General features: G+C 36.7%; 1 protein-coding gene across 2 annotated transcripts in view; it reads right to left on the reverse strand.

Moving 5' to 3' along the window:
• Positions 1–25,750, reverse strand: part of LOC107664233 (putative thiamine transporter SLC35F3) — a 55,086-nt gene that overhangs the window by 22,598 nt on the left and 6,738 nt on the right. The window contains exon 1 of one of the 2 annotated variants that reach the window (XM_016454758.1): positions 3,650–3,725. The exons of the other annotated variant lie outside the window; for it this stretch is intronic. Coding sequence (XP_016310244.1) covers positions 3,650–3,725 — 76 coding nt within the window. Of the gene's footprint in view, positions 1–3,649; positions 3,726–25,750 lie in introns of those variants that run through there. 2 annotated transcript variants of the gene reach the window in all.

Raw genomic sequence — 25,750 nt, forward strand, 5'->3', positions numbered from 1 at the left:
CACGGCCAACTGTTGATGAAAACTCTGAGGTACCAAAGAACATCACCTCAGTCACCCATCGCTCACTAACAAACTGTCAAATTAACTCCAACTCCAAGAACCACATTCATGTCTGTGCAACAGCAACCACCCAAGCACAGAAGGTCAGAAAGTCTGCCACAATCAGAAGGCATCACAAGGGAAATGCAACATAGGAGAAAAAGTTTGCACCCCAGCTTCACACAGCCATGCCAAACTACCTCCGACTGTCTGCTAAAGAACTTCCTGCCTTGCTGGACTGACCCCCATTAGATCATGGACACACCCTCATCCAAGCCAAGGATGCAGAGAGTCAGTCTTCACTGACATACAAGAAAAGGGGGGAGACAACAAGGAACTCAATGCGAGGGTTAATTAAGTGATTGATGGTTGTTCAGATCTATGCAATTGCACATATTGCTGTAAACTTGGGATTTCACATTTTCATTCTCTTAAACTAATTATTTCCTCACTTTCTCTCTTTCTGCAACTTGTGTGAATGCATGTGTTTATGTGTTAGATTAGTTTATATGTCTTAGATTTATCCAATAAAGCCTTATTCATATTGAAAAGAGAAGTATCTTGTGTTTTGTGCTTACAAGTTAATGTCTTAAACTGCCGATCTTGTTACTGTGCTAATAAATAGTGTTTTCACTATATTTTGGATATTAATATCCATTGCAGAGTTGATGTTATACGGCTCGTTCAATGAATCGCTGGCCATCTCAGTGATCAGCCGTAAAACAGTGATTCTGTCCAAATTCCCTTTAAAATCTTAAATGATTCCCTTTGAGCTAAATTGACCTGTTTCCCTTACATATTTGATTAAAACGCTTCAATAAAAAATGGCTGGATATGTACCAAAATCCAACTTAAAACAGCCCACTGGCTTCCAAACAGGGACGCAGAGTTCTTACGAAAGCCAAGATGTGAACAGAAAGAGTTTGGCAGTGAAGGCGTGTGAGTCACATCAGTGTAATGACTCACTGCAGGTTTATTACACAGCCTCTTACTTCTGCCACCCTGTATTACATTTAGTGCTTGATGGAGGAACGGCTCACGTTTTCAGATTCCTCTGGCTTAACATTCAAGCTGAAATTAATCGCACTACTTATAAGTAGGCTAATAACCAAACACTGTATTTCTCCATATAGCAATGTGGTTGTTTAAGTAAAACTGATACATTCTGCTTTGATTAAAGCTGAACGTGGTGATTTATGGACATTCAGGGCTCCAAATGTGAAGATGAAAAGAACAAATGTACAACAGTGATCTAAAATGCACTCGGGAAAACTGTTTGTGACCAGTGTTTTCCTGCAAACAAAAACAAACACAGAGCTAGCCATGACGTCTGATTTGCAAACAAACACCTCTTATGTGCGGTTTCTTACTAATTGAGTCAGTCAAAAGACTTCACTATTCTTTATAATGGGTTACTCAGTTCGTGTATTGAATCTCACTCAATCAGTCAGTGAATCATTCATAGACGTTCACAAATAACTCCCTCACTAAACTGCGAGTTGTCTTTCTTTTATGTCCAATTCGAAATGAACCAATAACCGTGCTCGTTAGGCTTGCATCTGTGTATTTACTGACTGGTTGTTCATAACAAATGTGTAGATACATTTTCACAACATTCACAGTTTGTGTCATAAATTAATAATAGTAGTCTAAAATTATATTTTGCCAAAATATTGTCGAGCAAGGTCCAATTGTAATGTTGAATCAACTGTAAGGTTTGGCCAAATGTCAAACAGGTTTCTATAGGATGGACGAAGAAATAGCCCCCAATTTTCTGTACCTCACCTCAAAGGAAGCCCAAAGGGCCCAACAGATCTCTGAACTGCCAGCATAAAGCTTTTAGTAATCATAGAAGCTGCCAGAATTTGGCTGCAGGCAGGCCTAAACCACTGCAACAGTATGAGTAGACCGCTGGGTCTGAGCCAGAGCTGAAACCAAAGATCAAACCAAAGAGTGTTAAACATCCCACCTCAAACGTACGCTAGTGTATAGCAGCTTCTGTTGATTCTGCCTCAGCCTCTGAGCCAGACCCTTTGCTGATCAAGAGTCCATATAAATGCACAAATATGTGTGCAAAGAAATCAATAAAACTATCCAAAGAAATAGTGATTGCCAATAACAAGCGCGTACCTGTCTCAGAAGCATGAGTTCATCAGTGAGTCAGAGTCGATTTGTAGTCCATTTCTCCAGCTGGTGCTGGTCATCACTTCAGAATGGACACTTGGAGAAGACTTACTCATACTATGAAGTGCGCATAAATGAGATGTCAGGGTATGACAAAACTGCCTGCCACAATGTTCTGAGTGAAACCTTCACAATAACTGCTGATATTTCTGTCTGTGCTCATACAAGTTTGATACAGACCACAAAACCAGAGGAAAATGTGAACTCAAAGTACCTGTGTTCTGTCCTGCTTTCTAAGATTAAAGCAAAAAAATAAAATCCATGCTTTGTAGGCATCTAGAAAATGCAAGCTAATGCAACGAGAATTAATATAAATAATGGTTTGGAGCACAAATGCACACACACTCAGCTTCTGGAAAAACAGCATACGGGGTTCATACATCACAGAAATGGGAAAGTATGGGACATGTAATCAGCCTGATGTACCAAGCAGCTCACTGCTCACATTGACTGTACTGCTATGAAATCAGGATGCACCTACATCTGATCAATAATAATAACATAACAACAATAACGACGACAACAATATGCACAAAAATGAATCATTTTAACACGAAAAGTGTACAAATAAAACATTTGAAAACTTGAAGTGAAAATGATACTGTTTAAAATGACAATACATGTATTTTTACTGCAAATATTGTATAAAAAAGTAAAAAGTATGATTTACAGCCAAAATGCCTCAATACAGCTGCTAATTTTTTCCCCTACTTCAGTCAACTGCTACATTAATGACAGTTCTATATAAGCATATAAACAGCATGTAAACTGTACAAAAATACTGTAGCAGTACATAATCTGCAGTTTTCCAGTAATTTAACACGGTCTCAGCCAATGGGAAGAAGCCAGCATCTAAATGAAGAGTGTGAAGTTTCTGTCTGCATTAACAAGCAGATGCACTTTTTACATCATCATGAAATGAAGGAATGACTTGTTCATTGTGTCTCAGTAGAAACAGCAGATGATATCCTCAAGAAACTTACAGATAATCAGCCTCTCTCTTAACTCCTTGTCAGACATTTTAAAGGTCTTTTTGTAATTTGGCAGCAATCACAATCAGAAATCCACTAGGATTGTAAATGCTTCTTGGAGATATAATACTATTAGGATTGATTCCAAATGCCTTTAGGATTTTAACGAATGCAGATGTTTTAAGATCTGATGCATTGTAACCTCAACGATGATCTGTTTATATTAATATTCCAACCATAAAAGGCGCAGAGAACAACCAAACATCTGGACTGGTGATGCGCAAAGGAGACAGGTGTTTCTCGGTATTTGTTATTATGCTATTTTTCGTATGTACTACAGTTCGATTTAAACTACAAAGACTGTTTTAAAGCAACAGAGCACACTAACGAGCGCGTTAGGGAAGCAGATCGCCCTACAGAACGAGGTTGAATCGCGAATCGCGTTGCGGACGTACCTCTCACTTTGGTCAGGGTGAGCACCGGACTGTTACAGGCGGACAGTGGCGCGACCCGGGCCGAATGTTTCTTCATATTGACGAGCTCGGACAGACGGAGCTCAAGCCGCATCGACTACATCCCTAAAGCTGATTGTGACCGAACTGCTCTCAATGTCTCGTGCGCCTCCTCTACCCCTGAACTGTGCTCTCCCCTCCCACTAAACACTCTGCGGTATCCTCCCGCATTCTCCACGCGGGACAGTCACGGTGCTGCAGTTCATTTCTTTTGCCCTATAGAGATTTGCACCGTAGTTTTCACAGCTTAGGTACATAGCAATCTGCACTGCATAACAGCATAACACTGCATAACAGCAATCACAATTTGTTAACCCTTAAATGAGGAGCTACCTTAAACATTTCTATTTTTAAATCAATTTTCAAATTTAATATAAAAAATAATAATAATACATTTAAGTGAAATACTGCTTTAAACTCTGAGGTCAGTGAGGTCAGGAGCCCTAAAGTCAATTTAAGGCAAGCCAGTTCACTCCGTGGCCATGACGCAGGAAATTCCCATCCCATCTTAGAGGAATGTACAAGAGCAATGGCGAGAGAAAGAGATCAGGAGAGAGCATTGGAGTGTTTTCTTCCTTCTCTGAAAAATCACCTGAATTATTCACCTTCCAGAACCTTAAAAATGCTGGGTTGTTTCAACCCAACTTTGGGTCAAAAATGGACTAACCCAGCTGTCGGGTTACAATTTTCAATTAAATTTATCCAGTCCATATTTGACCCAAAGTTGGGTTGAAACAACCCAGCATTTTTAGAGTGAAGATTTAATCCGGCCCTTAACTGGGGCGAGCGACTCCTCCAAGAGCTAACCTTATCCCGTTCACCTTTCTCTCTTCTGTTTCATTTACTGGATTTCTGACCATTTTCCACTCCTATTCTCCTCACGTGTTTAAAGTTGAATGACTGTACATAATTTAAAACGAACATTGACTATCATGATGGAAACCAGAACAGGATCTCTGGAGTGGAATATATACCTGTGATCTATCATGAGTCACCTATAGGTCACGCACCTCTTTAGCCTTCACATGAAAAATATTGCAGATAGCGCTGGGTCTGAGCCAGAGCTGAAACCAAAGATCAAACCAAAGAGTGTTAAACATCCCACCTCAAACGTACGCTAGTGTATAGCAGCTTCTGTTGATTCTGCCTCAGCCTCTGAGCCAGACCCTTTGCTGATCAAGAGTCCATATAAATGCACAAATATGTGTGCAAAGAAATCAATAAAACTATCCAAAGAAATAGTGATTGCCAATAACAAGCGCGTACCTGTCTCAGAAGCATGAGTTCATCAGTGAGTCAGAGTCGATTTGTAGTCCATTTCTCCAGCTGGTGCTGGTCATCACTTCAGAATGGACACTTGGAGAAGACTTACTCATACTATGAAGTGCGCATAAATGAGATGTCAGGGTATGACAAAACTGCCTGCCACAATGTTCTGAGTGAAACCTTCACAATAACTGCTGATATTTCTGTCTGTGCTCATACAAGTTTGATACAGACCACAAAACCAGAGGAAAATGTGAACTCAAAGTACCTGTGTTCTGTCCTGCTTTCTAAGATTAAAGCAAAAAAATAAAATCCATGCTTTGTAGGCATCTAGAAAATGCAAGCTAATGCAACGAGAATTAATATAAATAATGGTTTGGAGCACAAATGCACACACACTCAGCTTCTGGAAAAACAGCATACGGGGTTCATACATCACAGAAATGGGAAAGTATGGGACATGTAATCAGCCTGATGTACCAAGCAGCTCACTGCTCACATTGACTGTACTGCTATGAAATCAGGATGCACCTACATCTGATCAATAATAATAACATAACAACAATAACGACGACAACAATATGCACAAAAATGAATCATTTTAACACGAAAAGTGTACAAATAAAACATTTGAAAACTTGAAGTGAAAATGATACTGTTTAAAATGACAATACATGTATTTTTACTGCAAATATTGTATAAAAAAGTAAAAAGTATGATTTACAGCCAAAATGCCTCAATACAGCTGCTAATTTTTTCCCCTACTTCAGTCAACTGCTACATTAATGACAGTTCTATATAAGCATATAAACAGCATGTAAACTGTACAAAAATACTGTAGCAGTACATAATCTGCAGTTTTCCAGTAATTTAACACGGTCTCAGCCAATGGGAAGAAGCCAGCATCTAAATGAAGAGTGTGAAGTTTCTGTCTGCATTAACAAGCAGATGCACTTTTTACATCATCATGAAATGAAGGAATGACTTGTTCATTGTGTCTCAGTAGAAACAGCAGATGATATCCTCAAGAAACTTACAGATAATCAGCCTCTCTCTTAACTCCTTGTCAGACATTTTAAAGGTCTTTTTGTAATTTGGCAGCAATCACAATCAGAAATCCACTAGGATTGTAAATGCTTCTTGGAGATATAATACTATTAGGATTGATTCCAAATGCCTTTAGGATTTTAACGAATGCAGATGTTTTAAGATCTGATGCATTGTAACCTCAACGATGATCTGTTTATATTAATATTCCAACCATAAAAGGCGCAGAGAACAACCAAACATCTGGACTGGTGATGCGCAAAGGAGACAGGTGTTTCTCGGTATTTGTTATTATGCTATTTTTCGTATGTACTACAGTTCGATTTAAACTACAAAGACTGTTTTAAAGCAACAGAGCACACTAACGAGCGCGTTAGGGAAGCAGATCGCCCTACAGAACGAGGTTGAATCGCGAATCGCGTTGCGGACGTACCTCTCACTTTGGTCAGGGTGAGCACCGGACTGTTACAGGCGGACAGTGGCGCGACCCGGGCCGAATGTTTCTTCATATTGACGAGCTCGGACAGACGGAGCTCAAGCCGCATCGACTACATCCCTAAAGCTGATTGTGACCGAACTGCTCTCAATGTCTCGTGCGCCTCCTCTACCCCTGAACTGTGCTCTCCCCTCCCACTAAACACTCTGCGGTATCCTCCCGCATTCTCCACGCGGGACAGTCACGGTGCTGCAGTTCATTTCTTTTGCCCTATAGAGATTTGCACCGTAGTTTTCACAGCTTAGGTACATAGCAATCTGCACTGCATAACAGCATAACACTGCATAACAGCAATCACAATTTGTTAACCCTTAAATGAGGAGCTACCTTAAACATTTCTATTTTTAAATCAATTTTCAAATTTAATATAAAAAATAATAATAATACATTTAAGTGAAATACTGCTTTAAACTCTGAGGTCAGTGAGGTCAGGAGCCCTAAAGTCAATTTAAGGCAAGCCAGTTCACTCCGTGGCCATGACGCAGGAAATTCCCATCCCATCTTAGAGGAATGTACAAGAGCAATGGCGAGAGAAAGAGATCAGGAGAGAGCATTGGAGTGTTTTCTTCCTTCTCTGAAAAATCACCTGAATTATTCACCTTCCAGAACCTTAAAAATGCTGGGTTGTTTCAACCCAACTTTGGGTCAAAAATGGACTAACCCAGCTGTCGGGTTACAATTTTCAATTAAATTTATCCAGTCCATATTTGACCCAAAGTTGGGTTGAAACAACCCAGCATTTTTAGAGTGAAGATTTAATCCGGCCCTTAACTGGGGCGAGCGACTCCTCCAAGAGCTAACCTTATCCCGTTCACCTTTCTCTCTTCTGTTTCATTTACTGGATTTCTGACCATTTTCCACTCCTATTCTCCTCACGTGTTTAAAGTTGAATGACTGTACATAATTTAAAACGAACATTGACTATCATGATGGAAACCAGAACAGGATCTCTGGAGTGGAATATATACCTGTGATCTATCATGAGTCACCTATAGGTCACGCACCTCTTTAGCCTTCACATGAAAAATATTGCAGATAGCGTCGTGGAAGGGTGATTTTATGAGGCACTCTTATTTTTGACATTGTGCTATACATCATTTTTTTTTCTTTGAATGTCATGATATGGTCTTGACATTGGGTCAAAGTTCAGTGCATTACAGAACATTGACACAAATCATGTGACAGGGCCTTAAAGGTGAAGTGGGCAATTTCTGCAACAATGTGTCAAAACAGACATTCAGACCTCCGTCAGTCATTGTTTGGAAAAACAAACAGTCCACCCCAAACTCACACCATTGTTTGTGCCAATATTGTTTCTGACCCAGTCAGATCCATCAAATTAAAGAGATCATTTGATGCAATTTCGTTGCAGAAATGATACACTTAAGATGGCCAAGCTGTTATTTGAAACACAGCAGCTGGTTTTGCTTGACCAAAGGGGTTTATAAGGTCAAACCATCTGGACCAAAGTAGTTAAAAGCTGGACCATCTGGACCAGTTTGTACCAGCTAATGACCATAAATGACCATCTTGGAGAAGCTAGAAGTCATGTAAAGCTATTGCCTTCAAGCTAATTAGTTTATTTTTAGCATCTCAAAGCTAACATCTTTATATTAAACCTTAGGTTGATGAGTGTGAGGTGAGATTAAGGTTGACGGACACATATAATGTATCAGTATTTCAACCTTTCTTCCAGCTTCTTGTGCAGATGTTTTAAATCAGAAATAATCAAAAATGTTTTGTCATGTGCATAATTTCCAGCAACTACTGCAAATTTTCTTCCAAAGAAAACATTTTCTGCCATATGCATCCTTTTCCTGCTATTAATACAAAATTTCTTTCTAATAAAGACTTAACATTTGAACAAAAAATTAATTTATTTATATGAAAGTAAATAATAAATAATATATTGGGTAAAAAATATATATGTACATTTTAATATTATTATTATTATTATTATTGAGTCCTGACTGTATAAATGCATTTATTATTCTTGTGTTAATAGAAACAATAGACAATAGCCGTTACTGTTGCTAGTCAGTTGCGGGTGGTAAAAATCAAGATTCTTTAAAACCGCATAATGTAAATTAGTTCATATGTAGATGTGTGTTTTGAAAAACATTCTTATTTTGACAGTCATTTGCAAACTGTGTGGGAATTATGTGTGAGTGTGTGTGTGTGTGTGTGTGCGAGTGGGAAGTGGATTTGCTTGCTGGGAAGCACATAGCAGAAACTACCATTATTTGAGTGGGTAGAGGGAAGCCTCGCTTGGTCACGACAGCTTATCTATTATTTACTACACAGAAAAAAAAAAAGAACAAACTCGATTCATGAACACGCGTGTGCGTGTGCAGGTTATAGGGGTTCATTCTCACGGGTCCAGATGTCTTTAAACCAATACCTAGTCTTTATTGAAAAAAACACTCAAGCATAACTAATGAATCCCGTGAAGAAGAGAGACAGAGTAATATGGATGAGTATGCAAAACATCAACCTCCTACACTTCAGTACCCACAGAACCCCTCCTAAACTCAAACGTGTGGGCATAAATATCTGCATCCTTATCATCTCTTTGCTGTGTTTCGTGATGGTTGGCGGTGGTGTTTCTTATCCACATACTGTCAAAGGAATAGTTCACAAAAAATGAAAAGTATGTTGTTCCAAACATAACAAATATAACATTTTATGCTAAAATTAATAAATGTATGTAAATTGTGTGTACACACACACACACACACACACACACACACACACACACGATATAAGCACTATGCAAAAAAAAAAAATTATTAATAATAATGATTAATAATAAAGATCTACAAAAAACTACTCTTTCTTTCAGCCTAGATCCCGATTAAAGGCAAGAGGTGATCGTGCATTTGCAATAGTTGGGCCGAGGCTATGGGATAGCTTTTCTATCCGTGAAAATTTCAAATTCTGTATTTGAGTTTAAAACTAAATTGAAATCTTATTTTCTTACTTTGGCTTTTTAAACTTTGTATGCTAATTTTTTAATAGTTTTTTTTTATTGACATTACAGCACTATGGTAAACTGCTGTTGTGTTTATTGGCGCTTAATAAATACATGAATGAATGAATGAATGAATGAATGAAATTGACTTCCATAGTATGGAAAAAATACTGTGAAGGTCAATGGCTACCTGCAACTGTTTGGTTACCAACCTTCAAAATATCTGTTGGAACAACATTAGAGTGAGTAAATGTTCATTTTTGTGTGAATTTTCCCTTTAAAGAAAAACAAGATCTGTCCAGAACTATGAGACCATGAGCCGATTTGGTGTGTGACCTGTAATCTGTTTTACCATTTACAATTGCTTTTACAACTTTTCTATAAACACTACACTACTAGACACTTTTATTGCATAAAAACTATTGAAGGAGGAGATTCATAATCGTACTGTCTCCATTACTGCTGTTATGCTCAGGCAAACAAGTAAAACTCTCAAACAGAGAGCATAATCTATTACGAACACCCCCGTATGCATTAATACAGAATGTAGCATTGTGCTTTTTGAGTGCAACAATACAGTTATCATCTGACATGAAAGGAATGTAATAGATACCGTATTTCTGTTGTTAGTCATTTTTGGTGTAATATTTGTCTTTTGTTCCTTTATATATCAGTATTCTCTGGTATAGTGAGCATAAACGTAGTGGGAGCATCATTATATAACATAATGCACAACAGATACAGACAGGTTAAAGACTGTAAACACAAGGGGGACATCTGGTGATGTGTTATCTATAGATGTGACATGTGTAAAGTGATTCTATACTAAAACAAAAGATAGATTTTTAGTTCAGTCCAAATCAGTGAATCAATGAGTGAATCACTTGAAAGCTGCAAGAACATGTCCAGGTCATATTTCAGGTCATAAATCACAAGAAAACAATAAGAAAGTATACTTTGCTTAACGCCTAATTCAAACTCTTAGCAGTTTTAGCATTACATCACTTTCTCAACGATGGATCCTCTGCTGTGAATGGGTGCCGTCAGAATGAGAGTCCAAACAGCTGATAAAAAAATCACAATAATCCACAAGTAATCCACATGACTCCAGTCCATCAATTAACGTCTGGTGAAGTAAAAAGCTGGGTGTGTAAGACATAAATTCATCATTAAGACATTTTTTAACTTAAAACTATTGCTTCCGGGTAAAATATGAGTTCTCTATGCATAATATTGCTTTCTCCAGGGAAACTCATTCACTGCAGAGGATCCATTGGTGAGCGAGTGATGTAATGCTACATTTCGACAAATGTGCTGTGATTGGCAAACTTACACATCTACATCTTGGATGGCCTGAGGGTGAATACATTTTCAGCAAACTTTCATTTATGGATGAACTATTCCTTTAAAGTCATACCCATTTTAATTACATACTCTGATGTATTCCAGCATAAAAACAGCATACAGCATTCATATGGCACAAGAACATTGTAATCATTCAATATCATATCAAAACATCATATTATTACTATATGATAACCATTGCTTGAACCATGGTAACACCGCAGTACTTTTGCAAAAAACTATGGTTATCAGTTTTGTCCCTTTATTTCCCATGAGCAAAGATTTCAACGCAAACAAACAAACAAACACACAAAAGCACAAACACAAAAACCACACACAAAGAACCACTACTAGATTTCATTTCATATTGACTGATAGAGCAGTAGGGGGCGCTGTGGACTCACTGTATTGAGTCTCAAGAACAATGACTGTGAAGGCAGAAACACAAGCACTAGGAGATTAAATAGACAGAAAAAAAGGTTGTCTCTGCTTTACTGTAACAGGACAGAGGACTCTCACTGTGCTTTGATATGGAGTAGGGCAGCTTCTGAGAAACAGTATAGAGTATAAGGAGATATAGGAGAAAGCGAGAGACAGAAAGAGAGATCTAGATATTTATAACAGGTTCCCCTGAGAGAGAAGCTGCATTTGTATGTCATCTACTTTTAAAAGTCATATAATTTTCACACACACCACACACAATTTTCACATGCAAAACAAAAAATGAGAAAGAAAAACTGAATACCAAGAATCAAATTGGCACAAAAAGAGACAAGGAAAGCTTTTGGGGATGACTCTTATGTTCTGTATTTTACACACATTTTAAAGTGGACATCGGATGCCCATTTTCCACAAGTTGGTATGATTCTTTAGGGTCTTCATGACATGTCTGTAACATACTTTGTTTAAAATTCCACAAAATAACACCCTTTTTACCTTGTCAAAAACAGCTCTGTTCACAGGGATGCGTTCCGGTGCATGTGTCTTTAAATGACAATGAGCTACTGCTTACCCCACCCCTCTCTTCCGTGGGGCGTGTCAACACAAGACACGTGCATTGCTGCCTTTGACTCTGTATATGGCTCAGAGGTGGTCTTATTCAAATAGCTAGCTATCTACATAGAAACCGGCTGCAAATTAAAACAGCTCTCTGAATGATAGAGTTTCAGACTCAGGCCACATCCACACGAAGCCAGAGCTTTCCCTATCCAATCTTTTTTTTTCTTCGTTCTAAAATAAAATTCCGTAAACACGGCGTCGTCTCAAGAAATATTTGCGTACACATGATACCACTGAAACCGACTCAAAACGATGTAGTATACATGTCAGACCAGTACAGTATGTGACGCTGTAATTCTGCCACAGAGATACATTAAAAACTGAGAAGAAGACTTGGAGCATGCGCATAAACCTTGAGCGCTGTATACAAACATGTTTGATTAGTAATTTTAGATTTTGCTTTAGTAAAGCTAATAGGCTCAGTAGCACAAACACAAACATGTAGTCTGCCATTGTTGTTGTTGCTGCTGTTACGTGACGTAGCGGTGTCTGACTAGGGGCGATGACATAATTGTTTCACAAAATATATGGATTGGCTGTACACACGAAAACGCAAGGGTGTCTTTTTCAGATTTATCCACTCTGGGACCCGGTTTCAAAAAATAGCGGTTTCAGGCTCCCAAAACGCCGGATCCGTCTGGACAAAACACCGATACGATACAAATTTGTATGTATACAGCTAAATGCGTCTCCATGTGGACGGGCTCTCAGACAGCCCATAACAAACTAGATGCATGTTTTCTTTTAAGCATTTGTGAGCTGGCAGACATGCCAGAAACCTAAATAAATGTATAAAAAAAAAAAAAAAAAAACAAAAAAAGCAAAAAAAAAAAGAAAAGAAAGAAAAAGCCAAAATGTGAAATTAAAACCGCCAGCAGGTGGCAGCAAATCACTGTTAATAAGTCAGTCATTGCGATTGAACCGAATCATTTAAACGGTTGATTCATTCAAGAACGAAACATAGATAGATAGATAGATAGATAGATAGATAGATAGATAGATAGATAGATAGATAGATAGATAGATAGATAGATAGATAGATAGATAGATAGATAGATAGATAGATAGATAGATAGATAGATGAAAAATGAAATACAACAGCACAAAGCACTTCTATCCAGTCTTTTTTTTCTGTCATGTTTCTCCATCTCTCTCGCATACACAATTCACGGTATCATTAGAGAAGTCCTCTTGTACAGCTCCCTCTATTTCCCTTCTTCTCAGGGATGCTCTCTCTCTCTCCTCCCTGATAAATCTTGCAGCTGTACGGCTGTCGGGTACAGAGCAGTAGGGCTCTTCGGTGGGATTCACTGTTCGCTTGCATATCAGAGTCTGACACACATGTTCTGCTATTAGCAGCTATCTGCGTCCTGCTGCTGCTGCAGTTTTCCACTGGGACACACTATTACCAAACACAGTGGGAGAATCACTGGGTGTAATCAATCAACCAGACCTGTTTACACCCTTTGGATGTCGGTTCACAGGAACAAATTCAGGGATCTCAAGATGGTTTTTTAGAACTATTTCTAACTTGAAACATCTTACTCAATCCTTCAAAAGATGTTCAAAAGAGCACAAGAGACAGCACAAGACACAGTGGAACAGTAAAATATAAATCAATGAAATTCATAAATGTTTAACAATTAAAAAAATTATTACAATTTTAACATTAATAGTGCTCTATAAAATGTTTTCCCTTTTCAGAAAATCTGTGTTGTTAATTTTGTTTTGTTTGTTTTTATTTTTTTCTGGATTCTGTATTTTATGATTTATTACAGTTTTATTATCAAAGCTGGTGATAATCAAATGGATGCATAAAACTTTAACAATTTTAATAAGCTTTTAAAATGTAATCAAATGAAATGTGAACAATTCCTCTCTTTCTTTCTTTCTTTCTTTCCATATAAAGTGCTGCATAACAGGGTTTAAATTAAAACACAGATGAAAAATTTTGTGATATTGCTTAAAAAATAATGTTTAATAATTTTGTTATTACATTAAGAAGTACACTCCAAACTTTTATTTTAATGGCTTATAGTTAAGATCTTTGAGTTTCTGTGTGTAATTGAGAGTATATGATGTTTTTATCAAATGGTGAAACGATCGGCATGCATTCATCATGTGTGCTTGAATATGTGTAGACAAAACTGCACCACTCATTTGTACAGACACACGCAGAACAAGAACTATTTAAATAGCGGCCTTTTGTAGTTAATATTCACAAACACTAGTCCATATTGCCATTTGATTAAGTGTACAGTCGTGCTTTAATTTATTCATCCAACATTTGCCAAATTCTGGATTCCGTGGGGCCTAGCTACATTGTCTGACAGAGTTATAGTTGGTTGTTCCTCAACCGTGACCCATCCCCAAACCCACAAAACCCAACCAAAAACAAAACATAGGCTAATGCTTCTGATAGGATATCCCAACATCCTTTCATCTTATGTTTTTGTAGCTTCCATTACATATCCCAAAAACAAAATGAGAATATATTATAAATCTTCTTTAGTCACTTTGAACTAAGTTCAATAACTGTGCAGCAGATAACACAATTTTTGATCACTGGCATCATTTGGACATGAAAGCATGGTCATTTTGATGGAGTGACATTAGCCAGAGGACTGTTTTCTGGGCCAGTGCTGATGTGTGTAATCTGCTGTTGGCAGTTTAGAGCCCGTCCATAAACGTAAGATGAAATCAGACGTGACCAGAAACGGAATTAAAGTGGTCTAAAACGGTAACAATGGTGAACTATTCCTTTAAGCGAGAATAAAAATACAAATAATAAACTGTCTTATTATTATAAGGGAATATGTAATCATCTCCAGCACTGAGCTCAGCATCGTTGAGACGTCTCAACTCATCTGCTGATGTTTTAAAAGTTTATGGCTCATCAGCTTTACAAATATTAACTGGGGAGAGAAGTTTTTTTTTTTCGCTAGAGCTTTATACATTAGCATCTTGCCTGTCCCTTCGCTCTTTGATCTCCATCTGTGCTCTGATTGTTTTTTGTCGTTCAGGATGAGCTCTTTCAACAGTGATCAAGCAGGGTTCTAATCACGTGTCTAAGGTTGTGTATCCTCCAATGCTGCAGCTGGTGCTTTTGGCCTGCTTTCAAAAGAACAGGAGTAGGTATGCCCGTACTCTCACTTGGAAAGTTGAAGAGGAGAAAATCAGAAAGATGCTACAATCCATCATATTGTGCTGAATAACAAGCTATAATGGCAAGATCAATCTGACTCTGAATCTAGACTAAAGTTTTGCCTCAGTACCCAGATTTTACATTGAACATCAATAGCGACCAAATACAGCTCTAGACATGCTTGCTGTACAAAAGAAAACAAATTGCCCTTAAAATACAACATTAAAATTGATTAATATTGCCATGAATGGGACAAAAGGCAATGTTGTAAATGCACAAACAGCAACACAATATTATATCAGCCTAACACATGAAACAAACTCTATAGCAAAATATTGTATTAGTATTTGCTATGAATATGCACACGAAGGAATAACCAAAACTTGGTTTTTCTAACTATGCAAAAATTTCCCTTGCTGTCTGCAATCCTATCAGTTTGGGTTGCAACCCACCACTTGAGAACTACAGACTAGATTGAGTATCTATTATGCAGGATATGGAGGGAAAATAGTATGTTTTATTTAAATTGCATAGATCAGAGTACAGACATGGTACTGTACAGTAAATGAGCAATGATGAGAAATTATATATTCTGGGAATCATCACCAAAAGTCTTGCCTATTCATATGAGAATTAATTAAACCTGAGAATATTTAACTGAGAATTTAATGTATTTTTTTATAAAGGTGTTCCAAAATAACTTATTTTTGTTTTTGTTTCGTTTTTCTAAGAGACTTTAGGGTTCGAGGGGAAGAGACATGAGGTGACAACATTTTTAGTCTGTTCAAGTAATACTTTCACTTCTGCAACAAGTTCAGAACAGGTTCACTTAAATCCTTAACGATGATTATGCCAAAGATAAGCACCATTTTTGAGAAGTTTAAATAATATTCAATGCTTTTCCCTTACAAGAAACTCATAAACTATTCATTGTACATTCAAAATGACTGAAAATATAAACAGTGAATATTTAAAAGAAGAGGCAACATCTTCAACAATCAATCTTTTCGCCGCTGTTGTTTAAACCTTCTCCACTAAATTGGTCTTAAACTCCATTGCTTCGGCATTCACATTTCAGCAGCATTCATATTTTGTGCTTAATTAAAGGTGAAATGTGTCCTTTCTGTGTTACTAGTGTCAGCAAAGTGTCCAGAACACACCTACCTGTCTGCCATTGGTCAGCCAAACTCATTATTGCTGGTTCTGGTTCATTATCATCTGGTTCTAAAACAAATGCAAATAAATGGCGCTATCCATGAGTGCAATTCAATGCCACTGAATACCCCATATAATGATTTCAAAGAAAACAATCTATAAATGGCTCACTTTCGAATTTATCTATACACTGGACTTGCATATAAGAAAAGTATTAAAAAATAAATAAAAAATGTATACACCTTGCCTTCAAGTTCAGTTCTCAGTTTTCTCAATTGTGGTGAATCTATGAGTCATGATTCTGGTACCTGCCAACCTGACCAGAAAGTAAACGCATGACCTTTCCAATGCTGAAGAGCCAGGGAAATAAAAAAATGTGCTTTTTCAAAATGCCACTGGAAATATGCTGTTCAAATGTGCATTGACATATAGCATGCAGTCAGTCTTAGAAATGTGATTCATTCCTAGTTGATGATGATGATGATGATGATGAAAAAGATGATGGAAAGTCATGGTACTAATGCAGAATGAGACTGGGTGGGCAGGGGCAGGACTGTCTGAGGGGGGCTGAGGAGGGGGTGGGGGTGTTTTGTTTCTGCCTCTTCTTTCTCCCTTCCCCCATTGGCTGTCGTGTTGGATATGTCACCAACATTGCTCTAATTGCCTGCTTTTCCTGTGTGCATGGAGCCGGGCTGTGGTGCGTATTACACACGCTGGGACCGCACTGACTTTACACACACTGACATGCTGGTCAGAGCTCGCTGACGTGTCCTGGCAGGCTGGCTTCTGACTTAAATCACATGATGCGATTTCAATTTTTCTTTTCTCTTTGGAGTGTTACAAGCTCTTGGTGCATAAAGAAGATCTGTAAAGTTGCAAAGACTAAAAGATCGGCTTTCACCGTGGACGGAGCGGAGTCCAGCCCAGGGTCGTCACATGTGGTTGCCGCAAGCCTGCCGGCCGCGCCGTTCTCAAGCCGCCGGCGTACGCTCACTCAAGGCCGCCGTGTGTGACGCTGTGTTTCATTGTGAAAGCGAAACTACTTTGCAGTGTAGAGTAGCGCTTGTTGTTTGTCACACAAAATAATGTTCTTTTTAGAAACATCATATGACCCCTTTAAAGCGCTTTTAATTTCTCATGCTAATCAGTGATCAGTTTGGCCCAAGCATCTGCCCATGTGCCTGGTGGTGACAGAAATAGAAATGTTACAATTCAAGATAAGAGTATACAGGAGTCAGCTGTTCTCCCAGTTCTCAATCCCCTAAGAGGACAGGCTAAAATATTTACAAGGTTGTTTCAATAAATAAGATAGCAAGATGTTTTGTGAATACATGTGTTCACCTATAGACAGGACTCCAGACTGTGACTAAAATGGTCAACAAAATATACAAACATGTAAGGATGATTTAAAATCTAATAAGAAGTTGAATCTAAAAACAGCAAATGATGATGATGATGATGATAATAACAACTATTCAGAATTGAACTGAGAATGTGTTTCCTGAATTTGAATGAAATTTGAAACAGGTTCAGGAGAATGCAGCAAAAGAAATTCAGAGATTGATAGAAAGAATGATAGAATGATATACATAGTGATACGTAGATAGATATGTTGTTGTTGTGAGCATCACTAAATCCACTAGTCTATTGCAAAATTACAGCATCCTTTCAACAAAACCTCCTCAAATACTCTGAAATAGCTAGCTGCACTTTGCAGCAGCATTTGAGCTATAATAGATAATCAAGTAATCACCCATCATTGTCCCACGAGTGCAAGAAGTAGATGGAAACAGACAAAGCAAACACAAAAGATGCTGAAAATAAACCAGGCATTTATTTAAAGGGGTCATATGATGCGATTTCAAGTTTTCCTTTCTCTTTGGAGTGTTACAAGCTGTTCGTGAATAGATAAGATCCCTGAAGTTGCAAAGACTGAAGTCTCAAAACCAAAGAGATATTCTTTATCAAAGTTAAGACTCTGCCACACCCCCCTAAAACGGCTCGTTCTAACACGCCCCCACATATCTACCTCACTATGTGGAAATATTTGCATAATGCGCCCAAATGTGCACGCAAAGAAAGAAGGCGTGGTTTCAGTAACCGCAGTTAGTGTTGAAGCAGCATGTCAGGGAGACTCTGTGTGTTTCTAGGCGAAAGCAAAAGCACTTTATTTGGCCTTCCGAAAGTAGATGCATTTAGGAATCTTTAAGATTACTTACAACAGAACAGCAATGCATTTTATGGACGACCGTTTCGTGAACCTAGGAGAGGAGGTAATTCTGACTTTGCTATGACAATCTGGCGCTTCTGAATCAGCTACTGTAAGTATGTTTTGTTACTAGTTTAAGTATTTGCTATTGACTGTTCAAATGCGGAGTTTTGCGCATCGTGTGTGGTTACACCAAATACACAAAATAATGATCTTTAAAAAAGCATCATATGACCCCTTTAAAGTTCATCCACCTTCCAAAACCCCTCAAGAACCATCTGCACATAACTTTCTCGAGAACTTCTCATGTTTTGTTTATTTTTTGATCAGAGAAAAGATGTATGTAATTAGAGACCAAAGCAAAAATTTCCAACAGTACTCCCTCTCACATTAGTTTCAAGGAAAAGGTTTTACTCTGTTTTCCTTAATGCAAGCAGCAGTAATGCTTGTGCTTTTCACTTTAGTGAATATAATTTTTCTTGTACCCGAGCATAAAGAATTTTGATATCTATAGAGTCAACTAGTTACTAAGGCTGGGAATCTGCACTGATTTATTATTATTTGACTTTCTGATTCAATTTAATACAGATTCCTTCATATAGATTAATAGATTTAAAGAATATTTCAATGCATAACATGATTTAAGACTAAAACGCTCCAAATTGAATTAATTTTTTTACTTTAGAGGGCACATTCACTTACAACTGAATAGCGATAAAAAGTGAATTGTTTGTCCAATTTGTGTATGGTGTAATACAAATAATGTTTAACAAAAATTTCCATGGATATACTGAAGAAAGCAGACATTTAAAATGTTCAAAGTTTAAATGAACATTGCAATTAATTGGAAAATCTGTATTTTTACTCTGCCCTGGTATTTTTCATACCATAAATTGTTATTTATCATTTGAAAGCACATTCATGGCATACATTTGTGACCCTGGACCACAAAACCAGTCATAAAGGTCACTTTTCTGAAATTGAGATATATACATCATCTGAAAGCTGAATAAGTAAGCTTTCCTTTGATGTATGGTTTGTTAGGATCGGACAATATTTGGCCGAGATACAACTATTTGAAAATCTGGAATCTGAGGGAGCAAAAAAATCAAAATATTGAGAAAATCGCCTTTAAAGTTGTCCAAATTAAGTTCTTAGCAATGCAAATTACTTATCAAAAATTAAGTTTTTATATATTTACGGTAGGAAATTTACAAAATATCTTCATGGAACATGATCTTTACTTAATATCCTAATGATTTTTGGCATAAAAGAAAAATCGATAATTTTGACCCATACAATGTATTTTTGGCTATTGCTAAAAATGTACCCAAGCAACTTAAGGCGTTTTGCGGTCCAGGGTCACATTTGTTCATGAGGCATTTTATTGTTATTCTGAAAAGAGTAAATGATTGATATCTTTCTTTTCACAAGCAGGTAGCTGTATCTGACCGTAGTTCGATTTTAAAGTGAGTAATTTTTGAGCCTTGAGGTAGAGTCAGACATTTTATTCAGTGCAACTACAACCTTTTGAATAAATGACACCAAACACAGTGTCATTCTGGATATAAAAGAGCGAGAGAGAAGCCACGAGGTAAGGCGTTTCTCTGTCACTCCAGGCTGAAGGGAACATCAAGTGTCTGTGCACATGGAGGAGAGATTCACTGGGGACAGAAGATAGAGCAACTCTTTCTCATCCTCTCTTTGAAATCTCTCCCACCACTTTATCCTGAATTTACTTCCATGGGTTTGGGTTTTCTAGCACCTAGCTGACCTTTCTGAGATGACTGTCATTCTTTCCTGGTAACCATCAAACAGACGGCCCAGCAGGAGGGTTTAACCACCCACATAGTGTTTTTAGGTTAGGTTATAAACCAAAAAGACACGAGAGCCCATGTTAGCAACAGTTTTCAACACAGATTGATTTTGTGTTCACATCTATCTGTCTGTCTGTCTGTCTGTCTAAATGACAGTATAGACTTTTTTTTTAACTTTCTATTAGGCAATGAATCCTAAAAGAAAGTATGATGGTTTCCACAAAAATATGAAGCAAAAAAATTGTGTTTAACATTGATAATAGTATTGAATGTTTCTTAAGCACCAAATCAGCATATTAGAAGGATTTCTGAAGGATCATGTGACACTGAAGACTGGAGTAATGATGCTGAAAATTCAGCTTATCATCACAGGAATAAATTACATTTTAAAATATATTAAAATAGAAACTAGTTTTTTTTTTTTTATTGTAATGATATTACACAATATAGGAGCCATGTAAATATTCATGTGTGATGTCATGTGACTGTGGGAAAATGTGGGAGTGTCATTAATTATTTGAGAGTTAAAACACCTGTTGTGGGTAGGGGTTGTCAGGGAAAGAAGGGGGTGAGTGTGGGAGCACACATTTTTTTGTTGACCGTATATTCATTCAAACATAAATCTCAAGACACAAACGTGAAGGATGATTGACGTGTCACTCAGCTCCTGCATCTTTAGTTAGTTTTTAGGCTACACACAATATTACTCTTTTTACTGTATTTTCATTTAAATAAATGCAGCCATGGTGAGGACTTCCATATAAAATATATCTTTTAGATACTGCAAACTGTAAGCTCCTTTATCATTTCTGTTATCATTTTAAATTGATTATTAACTAACAAAATAAATCAATTAATTATTTACTGTACATATTTCAAGATTACTGCAAGAAAGCAACAGAATCGTTAAATAAATATAAATCCACCAAATGCACAATTTTACTTTACAAAACATGCAAAGATTACAGCAAATGCGTTAAACTGACAACTCAAGTGCATCAAGTGTTAAAGACTGTTTTAGAACAATCACTGACACAGCGCAGGATTCAAACCCACACCGCTGATGACTGTGACCTTTATTTGATCCAAAGCCTCTGTTGGGTAAGATCCATATGTGCATATGCATGACCCCATTTCCCAGTGACAGCACACAAAGCTCCCTAGAAAGATGAGAAGAGGTAAACAAGGGGTTTTTCCCATCACTTTGTGCATCTTTTCAGCTCTTGTTTGTTTTTATGCTTTTCTCAGATACAAGACTCTGAAGCTGAAGGAAAGATCACATATTCTTCTTATATGCTCCACAGAAGAAAGCAAGTCATGCAGTTTTAGAACAACATGAGGTTAAGTAAATTATAAAATTTTAATAATTCATTAAAAAATGTATGAAATGGAAAAAAATATTTAAAAAGAGAATCAAAAGTAACTCAAGGGATAAACTTTAAAGAATGTCTCAAGTTAATTTCACTTTATAAGCATTGTTGTCATATTAATTCCCGTCAAATCTATCTCTTATCATTTTAAGCAGGTATTTTATCTGCAGTCTCACACATTTTTTGCCAGCATCTGAGCAGCCCATCACTTCCACTGAGCAAGCTTTGCTCTAAAACAACTTTAAAAATTGCTAAATAACTCAAAAATGATAAATATTCAATTTAACATCTAAAAATGGCTTGCATGCTTGAACATAACCTGTACATTTCTTCCTTGTCATATTTCTCCAGTTTTTCTGGTTTTCTGCCTTTAGACAGGTATGTTTTATTATATTAAGATAATTTTTCAGCTACAATGTTTTAAGTCGATTTCTTACATAAATAAATAAAAAAAAATAGCGGCAGATCATGCCCCAAGATGCTGACAGACATGAAGTCTTTTCCCAATCTATCCCCTCCAGACCTCAGTATATAATTCATGACCGTACATCTGAGACAATTTTCTGCTGTTTCATTTTTAGCCATGAACCATTTTACATCATATGAGCCGAGAGATATAAGCCAGTCCTATAATGAGCACAACAATGAGATGTGTTGAAATAAATTGGTTATAATTGATCATTCAGGTCAACTGAAAACCAAGACAGAAACTTCATAATAATTTCGAACACACAAGAATTTCAGAATAAACATTAGTATCGTACTTCAGAATGATTCATGTTATTAGTCATACATTGCTCTGGTGGTCCTCCTACACAGACTGATTTTAGGTTATGAACTCATATGTGAATTAGATACATGCAAAAAACCTTACAGTCTCTCGTTTTAGTGATACTGGGGATACAAGCACTGCATTGTCTACTTGTAAACCCTGTAGCTTCTGTTAGCATCTATATTTGTTTACATTACTGCTAATGACACATTTAGTGTTTTGCATTTAGTCTTTCATCAGCTTGTTAGTTAGTTATTGCTGAGTGAATGCTTTTTATCTAAAGTGACTCACAGAACACTAATTGCAAGGACGGTTTCCCCTGGCGTAGCCTGGAGTGACGATGCTGAGCTCAAGTGCACCACAGTAACAGAGTAAGACTGTGATTACATTAGCACTCCAATTCACCTACAGGCTAACGCCACTCCATCAAACCAAGAACTGATGACAGTAATCAAAAACAGCGTTATTTGCGGCACAATAACTGGATTCAGTTGCAGAGAAAATAAAGTCTGGTTAAAAGGGTGGAAAGAGTGCAAAAGGGCTGATGGGCTTCTGTATGAAGAGAATCTATCAAGAAACAGAATATCTAACCATATGGAATATATAAATATGCTCTTAAAGGGATAGTTCATCTAAAAATTTAAATTCTGGGATCATTTACTCACCAAACCTGTATGATTTTCTTCTGTTGAACACAATAGGAGATATTTTGAAAAATGTCTCAGTGTTTTTTGTCCATACAATGGAAGTCAATGGGGTCCAAAACAACACTGGGGCCCAATGACCTTCACTGTATGGACAAAAACAGTTGAGACATTCTACTAAATATCTTTAGTAAAGAATGAGATCATTTTAATTTTGGGGTGAACTATCTCGTTACATGTTAGTTTGAACTCCATGTGATCTATGACAATATTTCTATAATGTGTGTCATATGTGAGAACAATAAGACTAATTTTGTACATTTTCTGAATAAGCTAAATGAAAATAATTCACTTTTCAATTGCATTAGTTTTGCTAAAATTCAAAGAGAACAACGCATTCAGTATACAATATGCAATCTCTCCTAAAGTAAAGAGAGTTTCGTCAGACAGAAATTGGTAGAATTTCAATAAAAAGTTCAAAAGCTTCTGTATGCATAGGATGAAGCAAAGTGGCAGATGCATGTCACAAATAATTCATTAAGCCCATCTTACATAACCCACCATTACAGAGGAAAAGAAAAAGGTTAATGAGGTTAATGAAAGTGCTCACCTTCGTACAGACTTCTGACTGCACAACACAGGTAGAAAATCTGCTAAGAAATCACAAATCACTTTGACAATGCTCTACCCATCAAAAACCTACATCATTTAAAAGGATCATATATATATATATATATATATATATATATATATACTGTATATAAGGAGATTTTTAGACTTTGCTTTTACATGTAGATGGAATTTACATGTAATTGCAGGCTATATACTGTATATATAACCTTGTCCAATCTCAAAGGTCTTCACCTTCTCAACTAACAATTAAAATCATACAACAATATCATAATTTTGACGACCTATTGAACTGAAATTAATTTAATCATTTTAATTGGTAAAATGTATACTATTTATCCTTGCACAGTATAATTAGTTTAGCATACCTTTCCCTGATTACAAACAATATAACTTAAATTGTTATTTGGACACCTAAGACCATAAAATGGGTAAGAATTTGTGTTTTTTTTTTACAAAACTTTGCACAAACTCTCTTATAGTAAGTAAGTAAAGTTTATTTATATAGCACATTTATCTCAGCAAAGCTGGCCAAAGTGCTGAACAGAATCAAAGTTAAAAACCATAAAACAAGCAAGACAAACCATAAAACAGTAAAACAATAAAAAACATAGATAAAATCCAATTAGAATGCCTGGGAATAAATATATGTTTTCAACATCATTTTAAAAGTTGTAATAGATGGTGCAAGGCAGATGTCCAGTGGCAGCTGATTCCAAAGACGCTTATATGCTCATCAAGGCTACATTTATTTAATAAAAAATACAGTGAAAACTGTAATACTGTGACATTACAATTTCTGGTTTACAGCATATTTTAAAATTTAGAATTCAATTTTGAAAACTGTTGTGCTGCTTAATATTTTTTGTGGAAAGGATAGAATTTATGTGAAACAGATTTTTTTTATTTTTATTTATAAATGTCTTTACTGTCACTTTTGTTCGATTTAATACATCCTTGCTAAATAAAAGTATTCATTCCTTTCAAAAAAAACAAAACAAAACAACAATCTTACTGAACCCAAACTTGTTTATCAATAATTGCAATCCAATATTCAGTACCAAATTAGTTTGTTTTTTATTTTATATATTACATTAATGTTTCTCATTAGAAATTATACAAATACATACATTTTTAAACTGTAGACAAAATTTGCAGACCTTATAAAAAATAAGTTAAAATAAAATGGCTTGCATTATAAAGCACATTTAAAAGGTTAAGCACATCCTTTCTATGACCGTGAAAACAAAAAACAAATTTTTTTGATAGTTTCAGGCCCTATTTTGTACTCTATTTGTGGAAAGTGCTGGGAGCTCTCCATAGCCAAGCAGTTCTTAGATGTGTGAACCAAACCCAAGGGCTTTCTACAGTGAAAGAAAATATTACAGAGTGCAGAACTGACTGTATTTGAGTTAAACAAGCTCTCTTGTGAAGTACAAAAGTAATGATTCTCATGGGTTTCACTTGTCTCTGAACCAGCATCAAAACACAATCTCTTTATTTCTGCTGACTGATGCTCTGGCGGTTTAGGCACGGACCGCTTGGCCTATTTGGACCTCTGTTAGCTGCCTCGTGTTGAGTTGAAAACTGATCAAAATTGCTATTTGTTAGGCCTCATTTAGAGCTAACACAGACTTTCAAATAGTAATCCAACTTACATGACTCTCTTAACTGCGATTAACTGCTTGAAGTTTTCTTGGGGTGTTGTTACATTCACCAACCCTGACAGGAGCTGAATTAAATAGGAATTGAGAGTCTATATTCACTTTTATTTGCTGTCAGATGCTGCCAGATGTGTCCCTCCAGTCTACATAAAGACCATTAAAGGGTTAGTTCACCCAAAAATGCAAATTCTGTCATTAATTACTCACCCTCGTGTTGTTCCAAACCCGTAAGACCTTCGGTCATCTTCGGAACACAATTTAAGATATTTTTGATGAAATCTGAGGGCTCTCTGACCCTCCCATAGACAGCAAGGTAACTACCACGTTCAAGGTCCAAAAAAGTACCAAGATGATCGACAAAGTATTCCGTGTGACATCAGTGGTTCAACTGTAAAGTTACGAAGCTATGAGAATACTTTTTTGTGCAAAGAAAACAAAAATAACGACTTTATTCC

The sequence above is a fragment of the Sinocyclocheilus anshuiensis genome, unplaced genomic scaffold (assembly GCF_001515605.1).
Source record: "Sinocyclocheilus anshuiensis isolate Anshui unplaced genomic scaffold, SAMN03320099.WGS_v1.1 scaffold425, whole genome shotgun sequence".
Taxonomy (NCBI): Eukaryota; Metazoa; Chordata; class Actinopteri; order Cypriniformes; family Cyprinidae; genus Sinocyclocheilus; species Sinocyclocheilus anshuiensis.